Source organism: Diprion similis, chromosome 12, assembly GCF_021155765.1.
Source record: "Diprion similis isolate iyDipSimi1 chromosome 12, iyDipSimi1.1, whole genome shotgun sequence".
Classification (NCBI taxonomy): domain Eukaryota; kingdom Metazoa; phylum Arthropoda; class Insecta; order Hymenoptera; family Diprionidae; genus Diprion; species Diprion similis.
This window is the reverse complement of record NC_060116.1, coordinates 5839558-5863089: the sequence shown is the minus strand read 5'-3', so window position 1 is coordinate 5863089 and position 23532 is coordinate 5839558. Positions and strand designations below refer to the sequence as shown.

General features: G+C 38.5%; 1 protein-coding gene across 1 annotated transcript; it reads left to right on the top strand.

Moving 5' to 3' along the window:
* Positions 1–1295: 1295 nt before the first annotated feature.
* On the top strand, positions 1296–18017 carry LOC124412934 (cyclic AMP-responsive element-binding protein 3-like protein 1). The gene is made up of 5 exons (XM_046893166.1): positions 1296–1723; positions 7487–7949; positions 8917–9179; positions 9274–9820; positions 17535–18017. The coding sequence occupies exons 1-5, from the start codon at positions 1601–1603 to the stop codon at positions 17951–17953; spliced, it is 1815 nt and encodes a 604-aa protein (XP_046749122.1). The 5' UTR covers positions 1296–1600; the 3' UTR covers positions 17954–18017.
* The last annotated feature ends 5515 nt before the right edge of the window (positions 18018–23532 follow it).

The window sequence follows — 23532 nt, the reverse complement described above, 5'->3', positions numbered from 1 at the left end:
TTGTGTATCAAAAGCATACGATTGCAACAGTCGTGGTTGAATCGAGGAAAATTCGTGTAAAATCAGATTCGGAAAGATACGTTGATTTTGAGAAAATACCGTACCTAAAATTTCTCCCGCCTTTTTCTTTTTATCTACTACAAAATGATTTTTCATTTTATGATAAAATGAATTGAAAAGATAAATGAGCGTTTGGACTTGAGAGTTTGAAATCGTTTGAAATGGGTTCTGGAACCCGTCATTGTGGATCCAACTGCATGGACATATTGAAATTGAAACGTCACGATTCTCTATGACTTGGTTGAATCCGAAGTGTCCATTGCTTGGTTTTAGGTATCAAACTAATCTCAGATGATTTGAAGAACAGATGATTTGATCGTTGCACCAAGGAGAACGCGACGAATAAGTGAGTTCTACCCCCGTCTAGCACTATATATATATACTGCACACTATTGACTATACGCCATAAATAAATCTATACTTCTTCCATACATGAAATCGTTAGCGATTACTGACAATGAGTAAGCCAATAATCGATTTCGCCCTTAAAACTGGACGATTAACCAAAGTTACAGTTACACGCAAATGGGTATAATGCGAGCGGTATAATAGTGCCGAAGGCAATAAGCAAGGACCACCTTTGTTTAGCAATCCGAAAAATCCGTCGCTTGCATTACTCTAATGAGTTTCGTTATAAATGCGACCGCTCGTTAGCCTGAGTAAGAATTCAGTCAGCCAAGTCATCCCCCCTCAGCCCCTCTATACCTAGCCAAATTTCCTTTTGCCGCACGACTGATTAACGCCCTTTCATGAAATTCCCAAACAACAATACCTGGAACGAGTCCAAAGGTACCTGGGCGACTTGTTTGCCGCGCAATAACCGCTTTGCCGCCTAAATTTGAATTTGAATTTGAATTTGAATTTGAAAAACGAGTGCAGAAACATACAGTTATATCTGACCATCCGATTCGCGGCATAAATGGTACAGAGGGATTCCATGAGACAGCAGCACCGACTGGAGGTTCTTCATCCCCGAGTCTCTCACGGTCGAAAGATCCGCCAGAGGCGCTCCGTTGTCGGAACAAAACTCGAATCGGCTATCGACTCAACAGGCTCACCCAATAGGAATCTTACAACTCGCCGCGACGCCGTGACGTAATTAGTTACACGCTGGCAGTCGGCTATGCGGTCACGCTTAGCCGTGTCTGTTATCGCGAGTCCAACGCGTGTGAAAAAATCCCATCGAATTTGAAAAAATTCATATCGTATCCTCGGTCGATTAATTCAAATTTCTAAGGTCGGTGCACCCAGGGTGACCCCCACTCCGTCCCGCTGTTCCAAGTTCAAAGAACCGTTGGTTCGCGGCCGTCGTCGTCGGTGCGTCGAGAGTAGGCGGTGGGGAATAATCGCGTCGACGAGGAGGGGCGGAAGCCAAAAGTGAAACGCAGCTGCTGTCAGTTATCTCGCGATCGCGGTGCGGGCCGTGTTCAGTGCAGTTTGTATCGATGGGAGAGCATCGCGAGTACAATTCAGTGAGTCAGTGGCAGTGACGAGTTTACATTTTCCCGCCCTGAGAAGCGACTTGAATTGAGTTTCGAAAATGTCGCTGTCCTCGGACATGAGTCTGATGGACCTCCTGTTCGACCGGGAGGATCCGATGCTGAAAGACGTTAAGCACGAGTCCGTTCTCATGGACGACGATTGCCGGGACGACGCTATAGCGGTAAGTGACGAAATGTCCAGTCCGGTCTCGTCATCGTGTTTCTTTTTTCCAAAGCGGTTTCCCGTCTAGGTGCAGAGTACGAACATTGATAACACCGTCTCAATGATTTATGATACTTATCCTCCGAGTCAAGCAGACGCTGCTCGGCTTGCGGCATAAACAAACAAGACGTGTAGATAGAGCGGTGATTCGAAATAGGTATCTGATTGTGAATCGCGAAGATGAACGTCGCAGATAAGCCAAGGAGCAAAACAAGCGAGACTTTAGCAAACTCGTTTTTGAACCTATGCCGGCTCGCGCCGCGGCGAAAAGTGGACCACGCGCGCTATATGCACGCTTGTCAAAACAGCGGGTTTGAGCCAGAAATAGAAACCGGGATTTGCAACAAGTTGCGCTGCGTTTCGCCGACCCCCAAGAAACAAAGGCAATGCCGATAGTTCCCAGTTTAGATCATGCCGATTCACGTTTTTGTTAAACATATGGCGAGATTTTAACGCGCCGCCACACGTGCCGCTTGCTGACGGCGGCCATTTTGGTCCACAGACTGTATATCGGCAATCGTTATAAAACCTGATATCAGCCGACAAGTATGCTCGGGCTACCGATTAACCGTGGCCGAAGTCCACAAGGAAGAAGGGGAAAAGAAATGAGGAAAAACATCGGACAGTCGATGCTAGGAAACGATTCACGATGATTCATTACGCTTTTGTCGGATCAAGTTCGTCGGTGACTATTACATTACGTACACACACGTTTGTTTTCTATACTTTCACTTAGCACTGCAAGTTGCCTCATTCGCAAATCCGGTCGACGATAATCAGTTTTCATTCTACTCAAACCCATGCAGCAGCTCAAAAGCATACCAAGTCGATGAAAATTCTATGATAGGTTTTGGAAATTCGAGGAATGGTTCGCTTCTTCATTTCTGCAAACGTTGTCAACTGGACTTGTAATATTCAGGCGCCTCATCCTGTTCCGTCGAAAACTTGAATATTTTCATTAAAAATTCATCAAAGTTCGAAAAATTTTCGTACGCGATAACCGGTTCCCTATATCCTTCTTCATAATTAGTATATTACGCGTTGCACAATGCCTTTTACAGCTGCATAAATAACACACATGTGTTACGTAGAATACGTGCACAAGTGAGATAAAGCGCGAGGTCCTCGGTCTTCGTATCATATCCAATCTTATTGACTCGCTGGTACCACGAGTTCTGCAATCGAATTCTCCGGGTTGCATGTTACTCGTGTATACGTATAATAGGCATCTGCATGAATCCTGGTCTTTCCCGTTTGGAACGAAACTTCAAAGCTTGCGCCTACAGACTTTACATCTATTGTAAAATTTCAAACTGTTTTGCCACACGCCGATGACTCACACTTCAAATATACATGATACGTAAATGTTTGCGTGCTACAGCACAAGTGAACCTGATCGAATACTTCTTCAGTTCTTCGCGGTTGATTTTGAATAATAAGTTGAAAATTTGGTGAACGTGTGGGCACTTGAAACGTTTTTTGCGCCCGCATCGTCTAGTATAAATTTGCAAAAACTCCGGTGGATAATAAACGGACCATTTTGTTACCACGAGTTGTTCCAATCTAGCTACATGCGCCGCTTTTTTTTTTAATTTGTTAGTCTGGAAGGTGGACGCGAAAACGACTTAAAGGCATGCAAGTTTACCGCTAATTCGCAGTAGCGATGACCCATCATCATCCTGAGCTCATATTCACCGTTGTAGAGGAATTGGACTCTAACCATCATCAGACTCAGGACTTTCATTATTATACATATACGGTGCAATGGTTGAAACCGAGGCTAGACGCTGTTCTATGGAATATTATTTCCGAATCGGAACAACTCAATGCACTCACTTCTTCCGGAAATGAATTAGGAGGGAAGCGATGAGTGATTTTTATACACTTTAATGTCACCCGCTTTTCAAACGCTATTCTGATTTTGCCAAGGTGATTAAGTGCATAATCGAGGACACGTTTTTCATCGATCGGAAGAATCAGCAACTTGGGACCGCAAGAAACAGAGTGAAAGGCGAAATCCAAAATGGCTTCATTATCGTCGTGTTTGGAAGCAACGACGGAAGACCGATCTTAACGAGGTTGAAAAAGAAGGCACCGCGCTCCTCGGAAGAGAGATCTCCAGATGGAAGATATATCGACCTAATTGTACAGACCATATGTGACTGCACGAATCATTATCATTATCGTCAAGACCTGAGAACGTATTCGAAATTATGCGAACATCGGTCAAAGAATAATTATAAAGCTACGTGCAACGATGAGTGTTCTTTTTCTTTTTGGTTCTACAAGCCGTATCGACAAAATTGCGTGCATTCCGATAGGACGTTCAATTCAAAAACCTATAAACACCGCATACATAGGGGAAGGTGGAGCAAAGTTGGCCCCTTAAGAAAATAATGCCTAAAATCAGAATAAAACGTTTAGTTTTCATATGAACAATTATGTTAAATTATTATCTAGCTTTCTCGAGAAAAAGTATTCACAAATTCAAGTTCAGGAAATTATTTGACTTTGACGAGTTGAGACTAAAGCACAACTTCAGACGTTTGGCGTTATGAAGTCTGCAATTACTCGAGTAAATGATTTCCGAATAATTTATATTTAATGAAAAGTTCTCGTGGTTAATTTTATCCTCTGTTATTTACAAAATTTCAGAGGGTCCACTTTGCTCTCAAATTTTTTTACATATCAAAAATTTTAAGGTACCCACTTGCCCCCAGGGGCCACTTTGCGCCACCCTCCCCTACGACAACTCAAAGTACAGTCGAGAGCTCGATAATAGAAGTTACACGGAATCCAGCAGAAAGAAAGGAGAAATTCGCTCCTGCGTCCTGTAAATTTCTACAATTTATATCCTCTCACACAGTTCTTCGTTTTCGACTATTCTTCAATTAAATTATAGCCAACACTCGAAAACTGTCGTCCGACATTTTGTTACGCTGAATTCAACATAGAAAAAGGCTGCATCTTGATCGAGACAACAAATGTGTCCAGTATTCACATCCCATGTGTAATTTCGTTCTTGGAACGAAGAGGGGGGAGGAACCGTTAGCTTGCGGGACCCTGAAGCGCTTATAAGCCCGACTGTTCGAAGCATAAAGAGAATAAAGAACTCAGCAGTGAAGATTGACGATGAACTGAGTTTAATTGGTGTATCTGTACAACAATGCTATCCCTTACAATGAGCATAAATTTATTGTTTCATTTTCTGAAGACCTAAAATGAGCAGACGAACAATGCATGCGCGATATCTAGAGCAAAGAGGCAACTCGGTAGGCAAGAATCTACAATTCTTTTTTTTCTCATGGCTTGATACCGATGAATTTAATCAGTGCTGATTGTTGTTCATGCATTCACGAGTTTTAAATACAAGTAAGTTGCACGTTCAATTCAGTCCACGTGTTATTACTGTTTCTATAGAGTAATTTCTTATCGCAAGGTTGAATTGTATAATGATAATACCGCAAAATTCAACCGAAATCGTTGAAACAATTTTGCACAACGCAGTTAATTGTTGTCGCCTTGGTTATTATCCTTGCACCGAACTGTTTAAATTATTGCTCGATGTTGCGCATCGTTAATTCGGAGAAATTAAAAAAACTTGCGAGATAGTCGGATCCAGTAGAAATAATCATCTTTCGCAGTACTGTATATAAATTATAAAGCGTGCAGGTAACGTTGATGAAAATATTTAGGCAACTACGCACTAGCATCGACATTTTCCTAAATTTCATCGTAAAATAACCGCTTTTAGCTAATAGCTTTAGGTTGTTAATCCAGCGGGAATTCCCGACGGACATCTAAAAGCGCGATTTGGCTCTAGTCATTCTCAAGATCGATAATTCTGCTCGTCCAGAAGCCCGCTCGCAGAAATTTCCAGTTTCTCAACAAAAATTTATGGACCGAGTCACGGACTCAATGTGTACTAATGTTAGCTGTGAGATTAATCGAATAATCGTTTTTTCGACTAATCGATTAATACGCGATTTCGGTTGATCGTTTCTCCAAATAATCGATTAATCAAAGTTGTCTCATGACAATTCTGCCGGTCAACCAGTAAAGTAAAGATTAACTGGGAAAACGATTAATCGAAAAACTTAATTAATCAATTAACCAATTAGTCGAAAAAAATGATTAATCGAAGTTGCCGATTGGTCGTGTAATCGCACAGCACTACTACTGATACGGATTATTGCGGACAAAATTTCGACCGCGGTATAAAGCTAATTTCTATGCAAATTTTGACTGTACTGAACAAAGGGTGCAATTATCTGTACGAGCTCACTACTTATATTCTTACACTACGAAGTTTGTAACACTGTAACAACCATAGAACAGTAAAACCACTATGCCATAAGTAATTTCACCCGTTACCATGCGGTGCCTGTACAACTATTCCAAAAAGAGAGGAATATAATAGGTACGCGGCGAAGAGAGAGAGAAAGAGAGGGAGAGAGTGAAGAATAAAGAGAGACAGGAAACGGGAGAAATCTGCAAAATAACTGACCTAAAAGAAAACGAATAAAAAATTATGTACCTTAGTACGATTCTGCCACACTCTGATAACTTTTCTTTCCACCTTTTTTCGCCGTGATTGTCAGCTTTCTGAAGATATTTTCTACCGCGTATGTCCTGCAAGAAAAAACACATATAATTATATTACGTAAAAAGATCTCACTGCAGTTTTCAGACAAAATTCTATGTGTTATCTCGTATTATATTTTTATTGTTTTTTTTTCAATATTTTAAATAAGATTTAACGGGCTTAGGACGATTTATTGTTATACGGGAAATCATGGCGTACAAGCGCAGCGCGTGATGTAATAGAATTTATTTAACAATTGACTGGTTACACTGATGAGAAAGGATAGCCGAATGGAAAATCGATCCACCTTTCTCAATTGGGGCAGAGAAACGAGCTTCTTATCGTCCTTCCGCATCCCTGAACGCGCGTCAATAAATCGATGTCAATCACACCCTCGCACGTTTTTCACTGTCGCGAATCGTGGCGCCGGCTGTCTGTCTTTTCAGTAAATCACACCCTAGCAGATAATGGTCGTTTTATTGATTGCGAATAATTATTCTTGCGTGCAATCCAACAAACATGGCAAATTCAATTCGACTTGAACGGCCTGTTTTTATTTTTCAAACAATTTATTTACACTTGCTGAAAAAAATATTGTATTCCGATTCGGGAAAGCCTTCAACGATTTTTCCGGTTAACAAATCAAGTTGTCAACTTATTACGAGCGTGAATTTTAAGGAAAACTTTTCATTTAAAAAATTTAGTGGTCTCGAATTTTGTAAACCTTATCTAAACTCACATTTCTCAAATCCAGCTTCTTTAAAATTATTCCGAAGTCGAAAAACTGTCATTTCATTAACCTCGTATTGAATTTCGTTACTCATTAGCATTTTTTAAACAAACTTGCTTCATTGTTGTTCACAACTGTTACGATCTAAAACGCGGAAATTTTTTTATTTTTTTTTCTCGTGTAGAAAAAACGAAACGAAGAAACTAGATTCGTAGATTGCACATAGTTGACCCTAAAAAACTGAGTAATTTTCATTCTCAAATTGCGACGAAAATTTTGACTTGAATAATCAGCTAAATCGGCAGAAAATCGTGAAATTCTTAGCTGGACAGCTGCTGAAATCTGCAAGATACATACTTGTGTCGTTTTATTTACTTTTAAATCAAAGAAAATTTTTCGTATTTCAGACGGAAGAATGGCCGACGAATCCGGACGATTTCCTGGACTCGATATTCAAGCTGGACAACCAGTTCGATCTGATAGACAGCGACCTGGTTGCAATTCCGTCCTCCTCGTCGGACAGCGGACTCTCGAGTGCTTTAAGCTCGTGCGAACAGCAGCTGAGCCCGCTACTGCCGATCGAGGAAGAGCAGATAGAATTCAACTCCGACTTGAACAGCCCTCGGGATTTCGTCGAATTCGACCCAATTGAGAGCCCGAATCAATCCCTTGAATCAAGCCCCGAAAGTCCGATCGACAGCCCGATCAGATCGGTGATGAGCTCGAACCTCGGATCACCTGGGACGGATGCCACGGAGGAAATGGACTTTGAACAAACCCTCGTGAACGTCGTCGAGCCCAACAACATCGCCGACGGACAATCCCAGGAGGCCGTCGTCGTCCAGCAACAGCAACAGACCCTCAATTTTAGTGAGTACCTACAAGTGTTGTTACAAAGGGTGACGCGGGAATTGCGAAAACCAGGATTGGAAAGGGTTCTTCGTGTTAGAAAAGTCAAAGATATCTCTTTGAAGTCTGAGCTTGCAAGACTCGTATACAAATGATATCGTTAAGTTGTTACTGTCCTCAGTAACGTGGTACACCAAAAGAAAACGTGAAAATTGATAAAATAAAGAATATTATCTGCAGTTCGAAGATGTTTCGTGTAAAGGGTGTGAACGCAACTTTGCTATTATGTATATGAATTCCTAAGTCCTAAGTTTTCCCATCGTTTTCTAGGGTAAATTAACTTGATTAAGGTAAAATACACTTCTTGTGTAGGAATTCTCTGTGCGTGATATTACGTGACGCGCCTTGTTTCGCTTTAGTGGCATATACGTATGTTATACAACCACTATCTTCAGCCAATTTCACATGTAGGTACTCTGACCTCATTATCGAGCTGCGGTCTATATTCTTCGCGATTACCAAATACTCAGCATGGTTGAGTCGACAATTTTTTAAACATATTTCCAAGGGATTTCTGGGTCGAATTTTTTTTTAAATTCGATCCGAGAATCTTCAAAAAAATCGAAGAAAGAGAGAAACTGGATTTTAGCCTTGAACGCGAAACTCGAATCGATGATTTAGATCAGGTTGAATTTTGTAACTTTATTGTAATGACGCATCTTTGTAAAACGTCGTTATTTTTGCTGCTTTAAGATGACTTAAATTTTAGTAAACTGTTAGTACAGCATCAAAAGCTCAGATTTTTGTACATTCAATTTATTCAAGGTGCAGTAAATGCTTCAGTAATTTTTTTTTCGATACATTAACGTTACTAACTTCAGCCTCGTTGATTTAGAACAAGCTGATCCATCGATCCTCACTGTCAAATACTTCGATAATTCAATGCAGTATACAAAGCTACGAATGACCTGATTTCTAACTGTTCCAGACGTCGTGACACAACACCAGCCAGAAATTCCACCGGAAGCGACGATCAATCTGCGCAATCTTCAGAGTAACAAACGTAATAACATTAGACAATTGATCCGGGTAACACCGGTCGGCTCGGGAAATCCGCGTTCGATTCTCCTTCCGGTAAGCCTAAAGGACATGAAGGAAGTCCGGACGATAAAAATCATAAACGCGACGCAGGCGAGGAATCTTAAAGGCTTCAAGATCAACCAGGGCAACGTGATCAGCAAACCATTGTCGGTAAGCTTCCGCAGCCCTTGTAACTCCTCTTTCTTTCCCTTCTACGTGGTAGAAAAAAAAAGTATCCATCAAATGACCGCCACTTCCGAAACAGGTGAGCATCAAGCAGGACGATTCCGGTAGCGAAAAGGGTGGAATATCGAGCGACGAAGTGAGTTCGGAACCGGAAACGTCACCGTACCCTCGGCTGAAGCTGAACAGTGAGGAAAAGCGGTTGCTCCAGAAGGAGGGAATCACTCTGCCTACTCACTATCCGCTTACCAAACACGAGGAGCGCGAACTCAAGAGGATCAGACGCAAGATACGCAACAAGATATCCGCCCAAGACTCCCGCAAGAGGAAAAAGGAGTACGTCGACGGCCTCGAGGACCGCGTCAAGCAGTGCACCGAGGAAAACATGACTCTCCTTAAACGCATCAAGGCCCTCCAGAGCCAAAACCAGAGTCTCGCCGGGCAGCTAAAGAGGCTGCAAACCCTCATACAGAACAGCAACAAAAGTGCACAGCCTGCCACTTGTCTGATGGTTCTTCTGCTTTCTCTCGCCCTCGTCGCCGTACCAAACCTTCGTCCGCACTCGAACGCGAACAGCAACGAGCTAGCGCAGGAACAGGAGCAGTCGGAGAAAATGCCACCACTTGCAGGTAATTTTTTTGAATAATGTGTATTACCTGCGTACTGTGGAAAAAATGATAATTTCGATATTGAAATGGACGAAAATTAGTCGGTGTGGACTACCGTACTGTTAAGAATCAGCAGTATTAGATTGGCACCAAATTATGAACTATCAAAGTCCGCACCGAATATTTTTTGCGGTGTTTAATGCCCAGTCGAAATATTACCAAAAAAAGAAAAAACAAGGAGACGAAAGTTGAGAGAATCAATTCAAGTTTGGTTCGTCCGATGTTCCCTTAAGTTGAACAAAATTAAGTACAATTAATTAAGAAGCTGGATCACGAGTAACTTTTTCTGACATAAATCAAAAGCATATCGTTCAGATAATATTCGGAACTTTAGTGTATTCTGTTTCTAAATGGAATAGCATTTAGATAAGGATAATGTACGTTTTGATAAGCCATGTGTTTGTCATTTGTAACCTATGACGATCTTACTTAACAGATATTTTTTTTTTTTACCAACGAACAAGATCGATAAAAAAAAATTAATGGATTTTAATATGGTTCATATGATTTTGTTTTCGATAAAAGAAGAAATGTATGGAATTATCTCTCTACTCAACCACCGGAGCTTTTTTCTTTTCTTTTTAATTCGGGCTTCTCAACTCTTTTTTCCCGTGTCTCCAAGCGACTGTTTTCAATTCAGAATTCACGCGCGGTGACCTAAATTAATTCTCGATATTACGTCCCGACCTTCTCTGTCTCTTTGTAAGTCCAGCTTCAGGGCTCTCAGACGCCGAAGGCTCGAATGCTGATTGCGAGTCTGACATCACGAGACCCTTTTTGGTCCGCGTTAGAATGCACAGAAAATTACGTCAGCGATTCTTGAGACACAAAACCCAAACTTCTCTAAACCGATTCTACTTTTCGACTAATCAACAGGACGCATTATTCGGTGTCCTAGATTTTAAATTCGATGTGCGCAAACCAAATTTCCGTAGCTAATTTCTTCTCTTAAATAGAGCTTGTCGTAAAAACTTCAAGTGTACGTTTAATTTGATTTGTTGCGTGATGTTAAGTTAGGTTAGTTGACAAAATTTCGATACTTCTTGTAAATTCTATTATGAGATAGCTAAACAATCAACACTTATGAAATTATGATATTTGTAAGCTACGCACATCCTTCTAAAAATAAAAAAATACAAAATATATAATATTGGAACTAGGAACGTAGGCTTAGGTACCGATGCTTTCTTCCAAATTGCTTTATAATGGTTAAAAATCTACTAGATTCTTAAAAATTCTGAAACGATTTAAAACGAATCATCGATATATCTAAGCTTTCGTTTATAAATAACACCAGTACTTTCTATTTTTGTATCTTCAAAAAGATCTTCGTAGCTTACGTATATACAATAATAATTTTACAAGTACCGGATGCTGGATGCACGACTACCTCGTACTGAAATCTATCAAAATCATCATCGATCTTTAGCTAAACAGCAATTTAATCCCCTTAATGTCCTATCTCAATTCCTCTCATCGCATTCACATTTCTAACCTAACTGTACAGCGATTAAGAATCTGACCTACCTAGCAGTGCCTTCGAATGAAAAAAGTTTCACGGTCAAAGTCGGCCTGCCTCGCCGGTGACGACGAAGCTTCTCTTCCCGTGGGTATAAATTCCGTTCCTTATACCTGCACAATCTTGTACTACAATCAAAGAACGTGTCCGCGTGCACGTAGCATTCTTGAAATCCGTCGGCTGGTCGCTTGATTCTCGGTTTACACACCTGACCGACGAGGATCGCGGGTCGCCCCGGACATTGAACCCGACGAGATTGTGAAAGGCTCGAGGACTTGAGAAGGGAGACACTCTTCTTCTTCTTCTTCTTCTTCTTCTTTTTCCTTGTCCTCTTACTTTTGTCGTTAAACTTGGAAGTGTGGATCCGTTTGTATTTGAATATTGAGAGCCAGTTTCCTTCCGCGAATTAATAATTCATTAGCTTCTCACGTTCAATTTACCAGACATTAATCAACTTGGATAAACGCAGTGCGGATGTTTGCTTTCTTGGAGTTTTGTAGTCGTATCAATTACAGCAATTGGTTCATTGTAATACAGCGATTTGCCGCGGTCCGAGAAATTCATTGGCTGCATCAATCTGTGAAGCCATGAATAGACTTTCGACTTCCGATATAAGATATTAGAAATTAGCGGACGCCAATGGGATCTCAATTTTTATCGGTCAAGTGAGATCTAAATGGATTAATACCATATTTCTGTACAAGAAACCGATAAAAATTAACCAATTTAATGATTTGATTCCGACAATCATTTAACAGGAAACATTTTAACCAGAAATCCGGTTAAAATCGATGAGAAAAAAAAAATAGCAATCGGTTTGAATTATTTCTTTCAGTCAAGGCTTACTTTAAAATAAATCGAAACCCAAGCCTGGCGGATGTCGAGCAAAAGGGGAGAGAAAGACGTGAACTTTATGTAGGCGCGTATCTTGTCTGTCTGTGTATCTGCAGGACGCAAGGATATATAAGACAAGTTTACAGTGAAAGTAACCTAGAAAGATTGCTCCGGTGCGATTAGTCGTTGAACAGTTATAATATATTGCACGTACACAGATTCGGCATCTCTCCGATACAGAGAGTTAAGTTCTCGTTCACCAATTAAATATGAACCTCACAATGAGATTAATAACAATGTATATAAATTTTTTTTATTTCACAGAATAACGTTTTATTTCGTCTTCATCTTCTACTCTGAAACGGTCGGAAAAATCTCGTAAAACTGTATAAAAGTATAAAATTCCGACGCTTTCGCTTTGAATAAACATCGGAGATAAAATCTTTTTAGAGTGATTCTTACGATCAAAGAACACTAAATATCGCACAAGATATTACCTGCAAGTATTCTTCACACTTTCTAAGCAATAGAAATTTCCTCCTTTTTCACCGTTTTCATTGTAACATATATATAGATAGACTAGTAGAATCTTAACCATAATCATCGCGTTACTGTTTGATGGGAAAATATCGATACAAATCTCATTATTTATCCAAATTAGTACTTCAAAATTCCATAACAGAATAAAAGAGATCTAGAATAAATTTTTTCTCTCATTTCTCGAATTCTGTGTATCAAATTTATCGCTCTCAACGAATCGTCCAATCATTGAAAACTAGATAATAATAATAATCATAGATCGCGTTAACGGAGACTAAATCGTTAATCATCACTGACCGCGTGTGTCGGATTTGATTCTACATGCCAAACTGGAGTTTCACTTCGTCGACTGGCAAATCCCCCCCGGCTTGCTCTGTATCGTACTTTCATTACCGGATGCTGGAGCGATTTTGAAAACTTGGCATTTTCCTTCGTTACTGCCTGAGACGGATGGTGCATATTCGCAAAGTGATGATTTTTGTACAAATTAAAAGCACTAACTAAGCTTCCCATCATACTCCGAGTGTCCGACGAGAGACCGAGATAAGATATCGCCCGCGGTTTCCTCCTATTATGGGTCACACTCTCGTTATCGCTGTACCAGTTCTCCTCTTCTTCTCTCAACTTCGAAATTAAACTCGCTGTATAACTTGCTCCGCTCGAGGTGATATAATAGCCGAGATTTCACGCCCCGGATTAACGGGAATTTTCTCCCCAACACTTCCTTCATCGGTCAGTTTCTCAGACATATATTTATTTCTACCTCGGGATAAATGAAAGAATAAAAATGAGAAAATTTTATTTTCTTCACATTATAGGTATACATATACGCGTATGTATATCCGATTCTGCGAAAATGTTAACGATTGATCAATTTCGTTCAGCGAATTCTACGGGTACGTAAATAATAACTTTTGAACTGCGGAGGCAGAGGCAAGCTAGTTCATTGACACCGTAAGAGAAAGGAATTTTTTACTCTAACCAGTCGGCCCTAAAGTGGAGAACACGCCAGCTACTTACAATTTAATATTCCGAGCTCGTATGACAAACCATCGGGCCCAAAACATGGCGAAATATGGTAACTAAGTACGGATCTTCTGTCCCTCTCTTTCTATCTACTTTTCTGTCACCCGAAGAGGTCAAATTTCTTCGTCATTGCTGACGAGGAGAAACGTTGCGTAATTCGCTGAACCGATTTCATGCACGTATTTGTTTACACGGCCTTTATTAATAGAAGATACAGTTTCTTTTTCTACTACATTTATTTTTTCCTCGAATTGCTTCGGTTTGCAATAACGTGCGGGTTTTTTGGCGAGGATTACCAGCCGTTACATTTCACGATAAGAAACCGCTGAACTACTTTTCACCCGATGTTGACTGTATTCCGAACTCTGGACACCGGTTTCGAAAAAAGTGTAGCATTTCTTCGAGGAATTTTATCTCTTCGGTCTACAATTAATGCTCATCGTAGTCGAGACGCCGATTCGAACGAAATCTTAAGTGTAATGGAAGACGCAGTCAAAATCGACACGTTCTGTACTTGTAAGCTTGAAGTTCTCAACATTCATACAACTGTGTAAAATCGTAGTTATGCGATTTTAGAATTGTCCGAAATACAGGAAACCGCATATTTTGCAAACTCAATGCATGTAAATTCACTTAAAAGTCGTGAATTAGTTATTTTTTAAATAAGTTTCGTAACGTAAACGTTCGTATTAATTTGGACCTCGTGTGTGTAGATCGATGTTGCAAGAAATGGCGTTCTTTTTTTTTTTAATTTGCTTTTATTTTTTTCCGACGTACGGAATTTGCAACTCGGTATAATTATTCCTCCACATTGCATAATAGGTTATCGAATTAGATTTTTATTCGTTTTATTTTTATTTGTTTTTTACTTTTCCTCGAGTCTTTCTTCTTATCGCTTTTTATCAGCCGGGACGATAAAAAGGTTTTCTTGCTCGAAGAATCAAAATCGGCACGAGCCTATAGATGTACGAAGCATCATGTTCGTAATTCCTTGTATATTTTTCTCTACAAAAACTGGCATTGTATAAGATCTCCGTGTTTGCCCATTAGTTTCCATTATATACATTTTCCCCGTGTCTCAATTAGTAATCAAATTAATTACAGTCCCTGCAGAATATCTCTTCACGGTATTCAAACACAATTGCTGCAACCGCGTAACGTCATCAAAGATACTCGTGTCTTCTCGATAGGTGTAAAACACCTGTCGATGTAAAAAGAAAACATCAACTTTTGCCCATGATATACCTAAATCGTCGAGATGAGAAGAAAATATCGATCTTTGGATCTTTGTCGCGTGAATTCAAATATGCACGTCGCATTGCGTAGATACTGTGACAAATATTGTATTACGTATACAATAAAAATACATATCGAGATAACTTATCGTACGTGCGTCTAAACAGTCGAGCTATGGAAGCTTTTTACCCTCGTTTTATCAGGGGCTCTTCGTTCTCGCGTTACGCCTCTCTCTATCTCTCCTTCAGGATTTTCCTCGGGATCGACCTACGTAAGTACATCGATTTTTCAAGGTTTATTTAGGTGCGTCGCGGTAAAACTGGTAGCCGTACAAACTACTCATCGCTAATTGTAAGCATCCCATCCCGCAAGCGCGTACCGTTAGAAGCCGCGACCTTAAACGACTCGAACGTTCCTCAGGCCTCGTATCCCCTCCAGTTCGTATACCTTGCCGCAGTGATTCCGAGTCGGTTACGTTGGTAATGCAGAATCGGCCCGCAGTTTTTCTCATTTCCTCTCTTTTTTCAATTTTCAATTATTACCTTCTATATCATTATAAGTCCTCAACAAATTTTACTTTTCAAACTTACAGAACTCAAAATTCTTCGCCTCTGTGCGTGAGTCCTACTTTCCAAAACAATAAAGTGGCCACAGTTAACTTGGGAATAAAGTCCTACATGCAACACAGGAATAAAGCTGATTATTCCCTTGTTACATAATGTATTCTTCGAGTTAGATTCGATGGTCATGGATTTTGTTCGTAAAGATATTATTCATAGAATAGGCAAGTAGACAGAAAATCGAGTGATCTATCTATCCTCTTCTAACAATCATGCGCAGTATTTTACGCGGACTTGTGTTTTTGACGCATGCGTGAACGCGTATGCCGTATGCAAACCAGGATAGACCGGCCACTCGATTTTTTTTCTCTTTAAGTCCATCCGACCTTTCCACTTATGCTAACGCCTATGCCTTGGTTACTCCATTTATAATCTGTCTATGGTCTTGTTATATTTGCATAGATCAAGCCTGTTTCGCGGGCGATCGATGTTGGCGCTGCAGGCTGATTCTGCATAGTAACAGTCTAGGGAATTTTGCGCTGCCAACGTAACAGACGCGTTGAAAAAATCACAAACCGTTTTAGAATCACTGCGGCCGAGTGTACGCAGCTGCTCTTATCGGATTCATTTATTACTTTGTCATTCGTAAATTGTACAGTTACATCACGCAGTCCCGATTATCACACACACTGCATTTAACCGCCTCGCGTGGCGGAATAATATTCTTGACCCAATATATGCGTCAGTTGTTTGAGACGCTGCGTTCCGAGAGATAATTTATAACGCTTACTATAGTTGTTCGTTTCGAACTTTGCGTATTAGGTATATATATAATACATATGTATGACAAATTCTCTTCGTCAACTCGTCGTCTTTGTATAATTATTTCTTACAACTACATTTTCTTCACAATTATCCTTGAAATCTCAATTTTTCGAATATATTTAACCTCGCTCGTTTGTCACAAATATTGTTACGGATTCTGCACCACGCTATATTTAATTTTCTAGTGAATTTCCCTCAATTTTATAGATAATTTTGCGCTAGTTTGAAAGTTTTATAATCCATCGGATTAGCATAATTTTCACGAGAAAAATATAACGCCCCGCTACAGGAAATAACAAGTGGCAAATATAAATGCTTTATATCGGCATTTCAGATTCGTACTCATATCTACCTTAGCTCTAATTGTTTACACAATTGGCTCAAAGATCTTCCTTGACGATATAAAATACCTGCGATAAACTTCCCCAAGGCTGAATATTGTCAGTCTAATCATATAATATCGTTATCAAATACTGCGGCGTCGAAATTTCAAACGCGTAAAAAATGTTGCCTTCAAATTTCTTCTACGTTTTTTACCCCTTCGTTTCTGCTTTGGAATTTTACCTTGAATAACGATTACGTTATTTTAGGACACTCTCAGAAGAGCGCTGCGCAACACTTGAATTGTTTTTTTCTCTTTGGCCAACTGATAATATAGCTTATTATAGGCATACATACGATATTCGCTATCGTATAAGTGACCAATGCTGAATTAAATTACTTTTTTTTTCATTCGTAAAACACGATCGAAAATCGTTGTTCATCCATTTTTTAATACACTCAGACCATTTTGTGAAAAAAAAATTCACAATTTTAAATGCCGGTAGAATCGTTAATTCTGTATAATAAGGCTGTTAAGAAAACTTGTCGCAGACAGAGAGATAGAGATAGAAACGTCCAACTGCTTAATCCTAACAGACAAAGTACAACACAAAAGATGACATACTTCGTTGAAAAAAAAATGTCGATAAATTGAAAAACATTTTTCAAATTCAATGAATTCAGTCAATTAGTCCGCCAAAACGAAATATCATTCGTTGAGATCCATATTAATCTGAGTGTATAAAAGTCAATAATTCGTATTGCAGAAGCAAAAAACGCGATTGATAATAAATAATAAAAATGTCTTTTACAGGACGATCGCGCAGCCTGCTTTATACGAAGCAGCTTCTGGGCGAAGACCTCCAGCTGCAGTGCGGCGAGGAGCTCCTCCAGGAAGTCGAAGGCCTCCTCGACCACGACTACAACAGTCCAGCTTTGGCGGTTCCGGCGCATAAACGCCCCCGCCTGGACCCGGACCCGGCGTCGAAGATGACGTCGCGGTACGAATACGTCGGCGGAACCCTGGGCCAAGGGTCGGAGGGCGACGTGAAGCCGGGACGAAGGTTCATTGAGCCTCCCCTCGACGACGTTTGGCCCCCGCCAAAACCGGGGGGCGAAGCGGCGACGAAGATCGTCGACAAACTCGAGGCGCTGACGAACGAGCTCAAAATAAACATCTCCGACGCTGACGGGACCAGAACGGTCCTCCTCAAAGTGCCCCAGGAGCAATGAACGTTTTTGAGGGACGCCGATTTACTCATATTTTATTTTATACGCAAGTTTTCCTTTTCTCTTTGAAAAACTTCGAAAACACGGGGGCACGGATCGCTGCTTTTTTCCATATCTCATGGAGTACATGTATACACGGAAAGAATATATATATATATATATAATATATGACGTAGAGGAAATGATAAAGAGAACTAACGGAATGGTGATTTATGCTCTTCGGTTTTCATTTTTCATCGGTTCGCAATACCGTTTGAAATATTTTTTCTCATCGCTGATCATTTTCGTCATTATTACACATTATATATGTATAGGTATACAATATGTAATGTTTAGTACATTTCACGTTCACCTATATATTTGGTTTAGATTCTTTACGGACGTTATTTTCTTATTTTCTTTTTTATTGAACTTTTCAGCCTCGTCGTGCTCTTATTGTTGTTATTATTAATATTATTATTACTATCATCATCATAATACATGTAAGTAAGGCTTGGCTGGGTTTAGGAATTTATGCAGCGATTCTGTATTCCATTTACACAGGGAGTCGCGCTGGCATTTACGAAAATCAGGATATAATATAACGTACACATGTAAAGTTCATGTGGGAAAAAATATGAAGAGGTATTGTCTTTATCACAGCAATTTTAGTTCTGACGATAAGTTTTAAAATTACTGCCACAACTCTACTGCAATTATTTCATACATCAACTTTCATTCTATATAAATATGTAATATATATATATATACATATACAGAGTAAATAGCTAACGGTCGAATGGTCTAACGCGCATGCGCTAAAATTCTGGAGCAAATGCAATTGTTTTGTCAGGTTGACCAACCGTCGTAAGTCTAGTCACCGCGATTTACGTAATCTCAAAATTTTTACAGCATCGGTAAAAGATAAAACATTTTGGCCGTTGGAACTATTTTTGAATAACGAATGGACGGATTGCGGACGTTCTTATTCGTAAAAAGTATTAATCGGGAAATGACCGAAATTGCGCACAATTGCCACCATCAGCTGTGAAATTTTTTGAGGTTACATACATCGCGGTGATTAAACTTATGACGATTGGTCAACTTGACAAAACAACTGCATTTGCTCTTTCAATTTTAGCGCATGCGCGTTAGACCAGTCGACTGTTAGCTATTCACTCTGTATGTATACATATATAGGTATATATATATATATATATATATGTTTCTTTTTTCATTTGCAGTTTCTAGTTTTACGAAAATAAAGCGTAAATTGCAACTGATTACTGGCACGTCGATTGAGCAGCGTGATTACAATATTTCTAGAATCGTTTCTTACCGATTTGAGTGAAAGAAAAAATCAGAAGTAAGAAGTACAACGACGACGATGAAAGTGCAAAGTTTTGAAACAGTCCGAAATCTAAGATAATAGAAATATGTATGAATTAACAGAGATCGGTCTTACAATTAGTTTTGGAAGATACGGTGATATTTGGATAAGAAAACGTAAATGTTTTATAAAAAATTGATACGAAATTAATCCTTGACGAATTCTCTGTTTAACAATACACTGTTTTTTTTTTTTTTTTTTTTTTTTTTTCCATTGAGCGAAGAATTATTATTTTTCATTCTAAATATTGTCATTGTAATTTTTTTCTCTCTTTGTAAATATTCAGATCATGAAAGGTAGCGAAAATGATAATATCGAAGTACTCTAGTTTTAAGATTATTTTAAATATACGAATTTTATTTCGCGTGGTTACAAGAGTTTATTTTGTTCTTTTTTGTTTTAACGTTTGATTGGACAAAGGGAATAATAAATCAATAATTATGACGCTACGAGAGTCGCTAGCTAGTAATTAGACGTTGAAATCGTCTGTATGAACATATTATGGATATAATATAGTAATTATGTAATTAATGTTATTTTGCTATAATACAGCTAGAGCTATGTGTATTTTTACATTATATCTAGACACGTATTCAAGACTGTTTCGAAACTTATATATATATTTTGTTCATTGCATCTATTCAGAATGAAAATTCACCATTCATTAGTTTCATTATTACTATTACTTATATTATTAACTAACCGTCAATTCGCGAGTTAATCATGTTTTAATGCTAATTATACTTTATACCTAAATCGCAGCATATATTGTAAATATATGTATGTGTATATATACATATATATATATATATATATATATATATATATATATCACATGTTATAAGTATACCTACGTTATATACGATATACATATATGTGACATGTTACCTTTTTTTGTTATCGATAGCATCGTTCCTATTTTCACCGTGCTTTTTGTTCTCAGACGTAATAATTTAATGTGTAATCATAATACACGGGATATTATAGCGAAAATAGCGAGCACGACGAGGGCAGATGAGTTACGAATGAGTAACAACGTAGGCGGCGTTCAGGGAAACGGTAACGATGAATACGAATTGTAAATAAAATGATTGAAAGCAGAATATATTATTTTCACCGTTCAATGTTACTTAGTCCTCGTACGAGGAGGAACTTCTGCGAAGCAAGTTTGTTCAACGGAAGAGAACATCAGTTCGATTTTGTAAACTATCGTTATACTTGCTTGGGCAAACGGTGAAAAACTTGATGAGATTTTAAACGAAAAATCAGAATAGATAAAGAGTAAAGATTTTTCGAATTATATCTTGCTCGGATACGAGTGTTTTAATTACATCGTCCGTTGTATTAACCCAAATGTCTATTCTAAGATCATCGTACATTCCTACTTGTAAGATTACAACAAAAATAGATTAACATTCTATTTTTGCATCTATAATGGCAGAGGGATGTAGGTAGTACACTCTAATTAGACGTAAGATGCGTGTAGAAATATTATTAAATGAATGAATAAATAAAATTTACGCCACTGAAAGACTTGTTAATAACTCGAAATTCTCGCTCTTTCTGATTACGATTCATCTTTTACATACAAATGTAAATTTTACTCGTCAATTTTGAATTACTCAAAATTACGTTCGAGGTTTTACCGAGTTTTATCAAGACGCTCGACTTTTAATCTGTACTTTGATTTTCAAATTTGAATTCATTTTCACGCAAAAAATCGATGTATCATTTCGTATATTAAAAATTTTGCCGGCTAAAATAGGTACACTCAAAAATGAGTACAGAGATTTAAAAAAGAAAATTTATTTCTTCACATCAAGAGCTCAGGGCTTAAAAATGTTGATAAGAAAAAAACGCGAGTGAATAAACTCATTTTTTCCACAAAATTCAAATTATTTAATACATTCACGGAAAATGAGGGTAAATCGAGACTCGGAAAAATCTAATTCTGGATCCAGACTGGGTTGCCTAACTATAGGCGTCTATCCGAGCCGTTGTTCTTGTTAAATTGCCTACCTCTAGGCGACTATTTAAACAATGAAAGTATGTTGGATTGCCTACCATCAGGCCAATTTAAGAAGTATATTATTACTTGCTGCGACGTATCAGCTGTTATGCCGGATTATTATGTACACAAAAAAGAGGTCAAGCATCATTCAAAACCTTGCATTGATATTGGGATTGAAAAATGACGTAGGTATTGAGCATTACTAAATTAGATGAAGTAATTAATTAGATTCGAATGCCCAATTATAAAAACATAATTTGGAATAGTAAAAAATCAATGATTAATTACAATTGTGAACTGTAACGAAAATTCTAATTACTGATTCCAATTATAATTTTTATTTGAATTCTTTCTAATCATAAATTACTCGTAACGATCAATCACAAAGTGGCGAGTGTTTTTAGCTTTTGAATAATTGCTACGTATATTTCCAATCTACATGTTTCATATTCCAGAAAGCTGCTAATAATCCTACGGCTGAGCGGCGCGAATTCTATGAATTTTACGACCTAAGTTATATACAGTATAAATCTGGACTAGTATTCGCATGTAATAATTTAGCCAATATTATGTATGCTGATTTATGCGCACTTACGAATACATGATGTTGAGCAGTAGAATAAATTGAGACACAAGATTAGGCAGAACGTTTGACTCAGTCGGCTAATTACAGTAGAACTAGTACCGTTTCGCATTTTGCAGGTTTCGCAGCAGGAGAAATGGCTGGTTGATCATTTCACCGGTTGCCGAGGTTCAGCAAGATCTCAAGTTGCCTTAATTACTCCAAGGATCTTATATATACCGCGTACAAAACTACCGAGCTAAATTCCACAGCTGGTTTAACACGTTGTTTTATTTCAATTATTTTTTATTTTTATTCTCTCATTAATTAAAAAGTTTATTACGTACACAGTTAGTTTTGAAAATTATACGAGAATCATCATAAACGTCTTTCGTCTTCCATGCAAAGCGCTGTGAATATATTTTGACGGTATATGTGCTATTTTCGTTAATTCATATTCAATAATATGCAGAAAAATTTTGATAATTATAACAGCAAAAAACGCAATCCTTTTTACAGAATTCATTCAATCAAATTGTAAATAAAATTCCTGTGACACGTGACTAGGAATGTTTATTACACTATAACATTATTAGATCTCTGTGTGACAAATGATAGACAGGAAAACGTGACACTCTTCGCACGTGTAACAAATATCCATTAAAGGGGGAAAAAAAATGTAAACATGATTTACAACCGAGATGAATCGTCCAGAGGCCGCTGATCGCGAGCGTCTACTCAACATCCGGTATCACGAGATTCGAACCGTAAAAAGCAGCACATTGTATACATAAAATAATATTAATAACCGCCTCACGTTTCCCATCGTGAGCACAACAACATTTTTATGGCTGATGAACATGTACGCAGTGCGGTCGTCGGTTCTCGCTATAATTCATTCGACTCTATGAATTCCCAGAGTTCAAGATCTTGACGCTCGTGCAATGGAAACATCCGGTCTGGCCTTCCCCTTGTCGTGGTACACTAACGCGCGATTCTCGATTAATCCGTGGTATAATTATTTATCATCAAGTTGACGTGATCTCCTCGTGAGTCAGCGTAATACGTAACTTGACGTTATCGTGAATGTGTAAGGCTGGATTTTCACGTCCAGCTATATAGCAGGTGGATGCAGCATGCTCTGATTGGTCAATTCACCAAAATCACCAAGCCTGAGACCTCGCGAAATGGTGATTTTGGTGAATTTGAAAAGAATCAGAGCATGCTGCATTCACCTGCTAACTACACGGGGAAAAGAAACTTGACATATCAATATGGGGGGGAGTTAAAACAAAAATCTGTTTAAATTACTTTGTAGAAAATAATTGTTCCGACAAAATGAGTCGGTATAATGAGGCTAAAGTTGGTAACCTTAAGGTAACGAAATATTGGGGGAAAATTAATATTTTGCAAATTTGTAAATATTCTTACTTTGAAGTAAGTAAGTTAAGTCTTCGAAATATAAATAAGTTTTTCATAATTATGGCTCGCTGCATTTCCTACATCCCTACAATTTTGAAATAACGGTTTTTCCGTAAGTAAATCATTACAATAAAGTTACTAATTTCAGCCTCATTCATTACAGATTGAACCTTTGATCATTAACCTTTAAAAGCGATTTGAAACGAAACATCAATGTC

What these genes read in the sequence shown, in the direction of transcription:
- LOC124412934 (XM_046893166.1), top strand. Translation starts at nt 1,601, where the DNA reads ATGTCGCTGTCCTCGGACATGAGTCTGATGGACCTCCTGTTCGACCGG. An exon ending in GCCGGGACGACGCTATAGCG is followed by an intron (nt 1,724 to 7,486) that starts GTAAGTGACGAA and finishes TTCGTATTTCAG; the next exon opens with ACGGAAGAATGGCCGACGAA. An exon ending in TGATCAGCAAACCATTGTCG is followed by an intron (nt 9,180 to 9,273) that starts GTAAGCTTCCGC and finishes CTTCCGAAACAG; the next exon opens with GTGAGCATCAAGCAGGACGA.